This window comes from Aythya marila (assembly GCF_965140915.1).
Source record: "Aythya marila genome assembly, contig: HAP1_HAP1_SCAFFOLD_164, whole genome shotgun sequence".
Taxonomy (NCBI): Eukaryota; Metazoa; Chordata; class Aves; order Anseriformes; family Anatidae; genus Aythya; species Aythya marila.
In genome coordinates this window covers 1,053,108-1,062,316 of record NW_028137167.1, presented here as the reverse complement: position 1 = coordinate 1,062,316, position 9,209 = coordinate 1,053,108, and the positions used below count along the sequence as shown (strand labels likewise).

At 39.5% G+C, this 9,209-nt stretch overlaps 1 protein-coding gene across 1 annotated transcript; it reads right to left on the bottom strand.

Moving 5' to 3' along the window:
- Positions 1 to 2,250: 2,250 nt before the first annotated feature.
- On the bottom strand, positions 2,251 to 8,882 carry LOC309891144 (ubiquitin carboxyl-terminal hydrolase 42-like; the record flags this gene model as incomplete). Its single annotated transcript, XM_082785529.1, has 12 exons — positions 2,251 to 2,967; positions 3,175 to 3,316; positions 3,780 to 3,880; positions 4,075 to 4,215; positions 4,592 to 4,703; positions 5,627 to 5,709; positions 6,241 to 6,311; positions 6,468 to 6,535; positions 6,740 to 6,842; positions 7,002 to 7,112; positions 7,709 to 7,909; positions 8,654 to 8,882. The coding sequence occupies 12 exons, from the start codon at positions 8,880 to 8,882 to the stop codon at positions 2,251 to 2,253; spliced, it is 2,079 nt and encodes a 692-aa protein (XP_082641655.1).
- Between the last annotated feature and the right edge of the window lie 327 nt (positions 8,883 to 9,209).

The following is a 9,209-nucleotide window of genomic DNA, read 5'->3' as shown; positions in this document are numbered from 1 at the left end:
CATGATCCCCAGCCAGCTGGTGCTATCTAAATAACTTAGAAACCACCAGGAAAAAAAAAAAAAAAAAAAAAAAAAAAAAAAAAAAAAAAGACATGAGAAGCACCCAGAAAAGAATTAGGATAAAAAATGCGGAGTATGCTGGAATCCTTGCTTACTTGGAATCCTTCTCTCCATCTTTATCCTTAGACTTCTTTTTCTTCCAGAACTTGTGATATTTTTGCATTTTTTTCACATCCTACAAGCTCCTTTTCTATCTTTCTGTCTTTCCTTTCTATTTCACTTTCACTACCTTCTGCACGGGTATATTTTCTTTTTCTGTTTCCTTCTGTTTCAGTTTTCTGGCGACAGTTCTCCAAATGAGCTGACACAGGTGGAAGCGCATGTCTTTCACGAGAATGTCTTCTGGAATGTTGCTGAGGTACCGAGCAACGATGCAAGTCTGCTCGGGGTGTGCCAAAGCGACGTACATCTTCCTCTCTCAAGAGGGAACCGTGAGGCCATCCGCTTTTGTAATGATAATGCTTATGTGACCTGCTGTAGTAAGTTGCAGTCGATCTGTCAAAGGCTGAATCGCCGTGAGAGAACTTTCTCTCTCTACTGTCTCCTGTCGCATGAGGTGAATAGTAATCCTTGTAATAGCCACATCTTTCCCATCTCCGTGCTTCGTCTCGATAGTATCTTTCTCTGCTCCAACTTCTTTCCCCTTTGGATCGGTAGTACCTATTGCTACCTTGTTCTGATCTTCCTCCGCTGCCAGATCTGTACTTTGAATATTTGACTGCTCTTCTGCCATTCTCAGGGCTGTTTCTTTCACGAGGGAAAGATCTGTACCTGCTTCCCTCCCAGTACTCCTGCTTGTGACTCTTTTGCTCAACAAATTCCATGCTCTGAGAACACCTCCTCTTGCTGGAAGGACCTGCTTTTTGACTCTCCTTCTCTTCACTAGGAGCATGTTCCCTCTTGCTTCGGTAATGCTCTTTCTCAGTGGTTTTAGTCTTGTCCTTTGTATCTTGGCGTCTATCTGCAATAGCTAAGGAAGAAAGATTGTTAGAGCTACATTCAGTGTCAGACTCGAGAGAGGAAGTTTGCTGCAATTTCTCACCAGGCTCAGAAGAGTCTTTGCCGTACAAAACATTTTCTTTTGAAATGAGGTCACGTTCTTTTGATCTTCTTGGTTTCTCCTTGTCTCCACGGTCATCACATTGGTACTGGGCGAGGTATTCATCATTCCCAGGAGATTTCGGAGGTTCCGCAACACTGCATAAAATAAAAACCCATTTCTCACTTCTGCTGAAGGACGTGAATATTAAGAGTAAAACCTTCCAACGTCGAGCAAACAAACAAAAACCTCCGGACTACAGGAACGCTCGCAAAGATATGCCATTTAGAAACCTCTCCTGTGATTAGGACACCTTCTTCAGCTCCCAGAGAAAGTGCTTTTTCCCCTCTTGCTTCTGAAGCCATTGCACTAAAAAAGCAAACGCATCTGTCTCCTTCCACCTGCTGCTCTGAGAAAAAAGGCATAGGGGCGAGCGGGGAACAGCCAGTGTTTCTCCAGACAGTGGAGAAAAATGGAAAAACATTCTATAAAGGAACACAAGTTCTCCTTGAGGCACCAACCTGCATCAGAGTGATATGCTCAGTGCTGATCATTAGTTCTGTTCGTGACACTGGACACACAGTATGGAATTGTACTAATTTAAATCCTTCCATTAAATACTATTAGTAGACAGATAAAACTGTAACGAACTTCCATAAAGTCTTGTCTTAATCAGACTGTGCTCATTTTACCTCATTTCCTCTGACAAGCTGTTCAGCTGGCTGGCTCTGAAGGACTCCGTGATGACTTCTCGATTGACTGAAGGCATAGCTCCAGGCATCTGCAATTAAAACGCACAAGTCAGCAGACAAAAAAATACTATTTGTAGTAGTACTGAGGACTAGTCTTGTCAGAATGTCTCCATTAAATGGTAAGCAAGACCGCTGTGAGTTGTATGCATTATCTACACTTCAAAGATAACCCCAACTCACCCCCCAAAATCTACTTTATGAAACTTAGGAATTTTTATCTCAGCTGAGCTTAAGTTGACAAGTTCTAATGTAAGCTCAGGTCTGCAAATTCTAAGGGGATAATACCACAAAGCCTTACGATCACATGTGTGCTGTGTTTTCTCAGTATTTCACCTGAATTAGGAACACAATAAACACTCCCGAATACATCGTAGGTGAGAAATTCTCGATGGAGCAAATCTATGTTTCAAGCAATCCATTTGTTTTAGAAAAGAACATCTCAGAAGGTTTAACAGGTTCAACTCGGCAAGTGGAATCATCAAGTTTCAGTCCGTTTTCTTTAGATTCATTAACTAACCTAATAGCACCATTTAGTGAATCTGTTTTTGGCAGCTCATGCTGGGATCTTCCTTTGTCAGCATTCTGACAGGAAGAATCGGAATGCTGCAATGTACGGACTACCTTTCCAACCAAAATTCCATTAGAGGACATTGCATTGCATTTCAAATTCCTTTGAAATAAGCCCTTTGACTCCTCCTCAGATTTTCCTGAAGATTCTGCACCATAAGGGACTGTGTTATCAGAGCTGAGTTTAGGATTTTCATTCACTGTTGGCTCCACAAAAATTTCATCAGAAACTTTTTTGTTTGTTTGCATTTGCTTCATTTGCATTACCGAATTTGTAATTGTGGATGAAGGAACAGCCTGGTAGAGATCTTCATCCTCCACAGCACTGCTAAGACAGTCAGGCTGTGACACAGTCTGACGAGCAGGCAATTTATTGTGAATACTGATGGTGATCTTCTGTTTTCTTGACGTATCAGTCATTGAAGGCCTGGTAATTGCCTGGTTTTGAACACAGGCCATTGGTGGTGCTGAAGATGGCCTTTTTAGGGTGACACCAGTGGTCTTTGTGTCCTCTTTTATGGATCCATTTCCATTTAAACGGCTTGAATTCTGTATTTAAAAAGAAGAAATTGCAAGATGGATTAACGCAAACACTGCATGTAACATTTTGAAACACAAAACTCTCCTACTGAGTGTTTCTACAAATGGTCTTAACACCTAAAAAGATGCTTAAAACCAAACAAAAAACCCCACACCAAACCCCAAACCCACTAGCAGTTTGGTGCCGTTATCTGCCCTCCCGCTTCCCTGAATTACCTTAATCATATGAGGAAGAAGTCGTGGTCCCAGAAATCCAGCCTGCTTACTATTAGCCCCCTGCTGACCAGGAGGGAATGAACAGGGATAAGATGGTGCTGGCAAGTAAAACGCACGTTCTCCAAGTGTCAAATCATAGCGCCTTCAGAAAAGAGCAGTGATCGTAGTTTAGTTTTTCTTTCAGCCTACTCTTGGATTAAATCCCATCCTATCATTTTAGAGGAACAGCTCATACGATATGGAAGCCTTCTCTACAGAAGGCTTCGCCAAGACTACAGACTGAAAAGTAGAGAACAGTCTTCCTACTAAGACTATCACTTGCAGAGCAATAATTCATTCTTACACCACAGATGACCTTCATTTCTCTCCTTCTCTAAAGTAGCCAGCTACAGATAACACATAGATAGCAATTTACACAAGTGCTGCAGTTTAAGGCCAAGCAACAAAAGATAATAAACGACACAGAGAATTTCAGGTTAGACAGAACTGAATTAGACAAATAATAATCTTCTCCTGGGATAGCAAGAAAAACACTTGCAAAACAGAAAAATATCAATAACAGGAAAGTAAATCTCTTCTGAACACAATTTAAGATTTGTTATTACCTGATATAAAAAAGTATGTAAGCTCGCTGACCAAGAACTCTTTTAATGTCAGTACGCACTACTTTAGCATCATTCATCTGATACCAAAGTCCATTACCAGCCTGCAAATAAAGACAATGATTTCTTTAGGTGAATTGCACGTTTTCCAATTGAAATCACGGATAGGAACAAAATACACACATGTCAAATAAAAATATAATGAAATCTTTTTCCCTAGAAACAGTAGCTGCTAGTCATGCTTTAATTGGTTTGCCAGCACAACCTTTACCCTGTTAGAAATGCTGTTGACTTCTACCTTTACATAGCATATATAGTGTCCTGAGTGACAGCTGACACCGTGATGTACCAGCACCGCGTATAAGGCATAGAGCAGTGGTTCTCCCATTGACTGCGACATGTAGGCTCTCAGGTCCAAATACTCCGGATATTTCACCTCCTAAAGAGACATCAAGAAGATAGAAAAATTATCCCAGAGTACTTCGTGGACTAGCCAGAGAAAAACACTTCCAAAAAACACAGACTAGAATTGATTTCTAGAATATATTTCTCGAATATATTTCTTGATTCACTACAAATAAGTCTTCCCATAACAACGGTTAAGACTAGAAGTTGCAGAGAACTGTTTCCTGATGAATCAGCCTTCTCAGAGGAAAGCATATGCTTCTTGTCAAGCGGGAACTTTATTGATATTAAGAGAAAGAATAAGCCATAGTCGTTAGTCTACAATTATTGTCTGAAAATATTAACAACTTTCAGCTTTGGGGGATGTCCCATTACACAATGATATAGTTGCATTACAGTGGTAAATATACCTTGTTGATCTTTCCACCTGTGAAATCTGCAAATCTTTTCAGTGATATTGTGAGAACCTTGGAAGAACGGTGTATGGTAAATCTCTTGGATGCAGGAACCATCTTTTTACACCTTAAAACCAAGCAGAGATAAGTGTTTGAAGGCATCTTCTTTTTTCGCCCCCAAAACAAACTCCTTTTAATGTCTCACGCATGCCTGTGCTATTTGAATGATATTTACTTGCATAATAGGTTGGTCTTTTTTCTTTTCATAAACCCATGCACTGCGTGTCAGGTTTGTTAATACACAGAAGAAGGTCAATTTTCCCAACAACTCAGAGCATAGCGGGAACAGGAATCTCTCACAAAAGGGTATGACCAGGTTGGATGGCAAGGTACCATTTCTTGGTCTACAAAAGTGGCTATTTGAACTCCAATCCTGGATACATTCTTTCAGCTTTCAAGGGAAATACAAATACTGAAAGCGGAACGAGAGAGCCTTGGTCCCCAGGGCTAGAAATTGCAAATAATCTCCAACATAGGTCGACTATCAACATCAAAAATACAACAGAAGCACATGGTCATTCTACAGGAGGGAGAGGAGACATTTAACAGTAGGAAGTCTTCATGTACTGAGCTTGTCTGGAAAGACACTGAAACCATCTGCCATCCTTTGAAACAAAATAGTTCAGTTTGACACATTGCCCGCTCCAAGGTAGGACCTACGGTGTAAGCAGTGAAAATTAGCCACTAGCCCAGAGAACAACGGAAACTGGGCAGTTTACATCAAGAAAAGTACTGTCGAGAGCTAATAAATAGAAAGAACAAAAGTAGCTCTTTTTGAATTCTGATGGCAAAATACAAGCCAGAGAATTGCAAACCCATAGGGAATGCCTATGAACAAGACTTCCCCCCTCCAAGGAAACAAAAATCCAAGTCTTTTATAAACTTCCACAAAACTTGTAAGTAGATCCAAAGTTTAGAGGTAGTCCAACAGAGTCATGCAACATAGAAAACTGACATCTAGGATTAAGACCTAATTCGTCAAAATCTTACTCGCTACATTTATAGCAATTCTCTCCATCCAGCTCTTCAGGTTTCACAAAGAGTTCCAGAGCTCTGCTAACAGACGAAACCGCCTAGAGCAGCGAGAAAGAAGAGCGCAAAGTCACCGTAATTCAGAATTCCAGAGACATACTAGTAGTTTATAAGAGAATCTTACTAACATACTCAAGCGATCTACTAGGAGCACTGTGAAGAAGGAGGCAGAAAGAGCATGCTCAGCATTGACCTCACCTGGAAGGCATTTGACTTTGGAACAAATACTTTTCCAGTAGCCTAGACAGCATCTACAGTGTGCTTTGTCATCAATACTGGGGACAAATTCATCAGTCTAACAATTAGATGTATATTGAGGTAGAACAACAAAGAAGTATGACAGCATTATAATTTTTGCAGAAAGAGAATTCTTTCCCCTTAAACCCAATGCAAATGTGGAGACTATTTACATGGGTTCCACGGAAGGACAAAGTCCAATCCACTTCCTTAGCACCACCAAGCTCTTACGTTTTAACATTATATGTGGTTTGGTTTTTTAAGTTAAACAAGTTTAATTTAGAAAGTTATGCATGTACTTAAACATCATGAATTATATTTAGAAAACATCTTACCTTTATATCCAAAGTGATATCAAGAAATGCCTCATACGTATCCGAAACTGCTTTGCAATTCAAGCACTTCACTGGAAACAAAATATAAATGCTTAACATTATGTGAAGGAGACTAACTGTCCAAATTCAAGTTGTTGACAGATACTACTTTAGACAAACTACAGACTGCTTTACTACCGACAAAAGACACAGATCAGTTCTAAGGACAGGAATATTTTTTCAAGTACCTCTCGATCTTAGAAATCCTCCAAATATTTGATGAATGATGGTGGTAGCTTGAGAAGATCTGTCCAATCTGGAAATAAATTATAATCAGACCTCAGAAGATTTAAGGCACAGAATTAACTCTTCAAAGAGTTTGATGAAAACCAAGGATGATGTAGACTTGCGTTGCTGATAGTAAATAAGGCACTAAAAGGTGCTAGAGATCATTTCTGAGAGTAAATAAAGGACTAGAAGGTGCTAGAGAATGTATGAAAGTGAACTTGTTTATGCTTACTCGGTGCTTCCGTTCAAGCACGCTTCCTGCATAGCATCAACAGTATAGCGCAAGAACTCGTGTGCGTCTTCTTGACTGCCAAAACGGAAATGTTGTCCTATTCCTAAATAAGAAGATGATAGTATTGACCTCATTTAAAAATGAAATCATTCTTGTATTTCTAAAATCTCTCTTCATTGGAGTGTTAAAACCACTTAGACACATCAAATAATTATTTGAAGATTACAAGCTATCGAAAAGAAACACATCTGAAGCCACTTACGACTGAGATTACTGATAACATGCGTAGGCTCGATGGCATCAACAGTGCAACGCAGGGCCTGGTTAATGTGAGTCTCCATCGTGCACATCATGCAAAAATCTTGTTCACGACCTGAAGAGTGAAAGAACAAAGCATCCCAGTCCAGCGAAATATCCATACCTACAAACATCTAAGTACAATTTAAACTATAGATACAATATCCACTCTCCTTGCTACATTCTATTCTCCCAAGATGCCAATGTCCCAACAGTCTTGTAACATTTCATTTCACACAACTTGACAGAAGAAAAATATCCACTAAGCCTGTATTCAAATGCATGTTGTGATGAGAAATCTAAAAGACTACTGCAAAGTCGCAGTTGTAAAGGCTGACAGGAATGTGAACTCCACAGGCTGCAAAATGTATTACTCTCTAAAATTACTACCAAATGCATTACTGTCCAATGCACTTCATTATTCCCATGAAGCAATAAATGATCCTTTAATAAACAAACAAACAAACAAACAAACAAATAACTAACTAAATAAATAAAACATGGTGCATTAATTGCACTCCATATGCTATTCGGAGCCCACTGCTAATACAGTGCTCAAAGCCAGCTGCTACAGGTAAAATCAGGCAAATAAGCTTATCTCACAGAATCACTGCTGTTCTTTCACCTTCAGAGCTATCCAACAGATTCAAAATACTGTTAGAAAGTACTCACATGACTGGCTGTGCTCAAGAGAAAGCATGTAATTGGCAAGTGGGGGTGTGTAGGTCAAACACTGTAGAGTAGCATTAAGAAAACATGTGTTGCCAAGATTGTACAGGCCAACTCCAACACTTTGTGTTTCTCGCCAATCCATACAAATCTTCTCAGGTGGAAAAAGAATGCTCTGTGGCGGAGCAATTCCATCATTAACGACTGCAAGAAAGTTAAATTTAAAAAGAGATCTTGTTTGTTTGTTTCGAAGAAAGGTATTTAAAAAAATACTATTCTGCAGGAGCACCTAGAGGAGCTAGCTACAATCCAAACCAGAAAAACTTATTGCAGACAGCTTTAATACCACCAAATTCAAATTGGCTGGTCAACACAATGTTTTGGGGAAAAAAAAAAAAACAAAAACAACTTTAGTCAACCATTTTAATTTTTCTAAGGCAAGGCTAACTGCCATTCTGTTTGTAGCACCTAATGCCAAGTTCCTCTCCATCTATAATCTTTAACCTGATTAACTCAACTACTGTTTTTTTCCTTATTATAACTTAAACCACAAACTTAGACTTGAAATTATACGGTAAAAACGTAAAAACTAGGAACTAGGAATGACGGTACCCCTACAGATACCAGATTTTTTCCTGAGCAATGTTATCCTTCAAAAAACCTGTGAAAAATGGAAGCTGTGAATAGCAACAATCAAACACTTTTCTCTGCAAAACAGAAAAGACATGGAGGAATCTGTGCATTACAAAAAGCTCCCCGTATTTCTCTGTTGACTGTAAATATATCAAAATTAATTTCTGTAACATCAGTCACTTCAGTTGCCTTAGGGGATTCGCTTTTGAAGTCTTTCTTCACAGTAGTCCCCTTCTCTATCAGTGCAACAAGTAAGAACTGCATTTTCTACTTTTGCTTTGAAGACAATGGAGGCAGGATAGAACGCACACTTACTTAGATCTCTTGGGGCAAAAGCCTTAGATTTTTCAGATGATCTACAGTAAATAGCACCTCCACGTCCTTGGGCCACAGAGACTTGGCTTGAATCTTCTGCAGGCACTATCCGGCCCCAGTTGGCGGTGCGTGACATCAGTATTTTAGGACTTGGTTTCTTGGATTTGCCAGACCGCCTTGAAGAGGGCTTTTTAGGCTTTGAAGATTTGGGCTTCTTAGCTACGGTCATTGTTCACATCTGCGACAGAGACAGAAGTTCTGGTTGACGTAAGACTATCAAGAAGCACTCCAAGAAGAAAAGAGTAACAGAAGTCCTGTCACTTAATCTCAAAGAAACAGCCTTAAGAACTAAATCGCTGGTATGAATGATTTAAAAAGAATCCCCAAACTAAACACACAAAGTGAAAATTTCCATCTAAACTCTATCAGTATTACTTTTCGCTTCTGCAGAACTAGTGGCTGATGCCATTTCTTTCCCTTCCGTAGGATTTTAATCCATTACAACTCTGGAGTCTTTTTAATATAAAAATGTAGAAGACATTCTCTGAGGGGAATC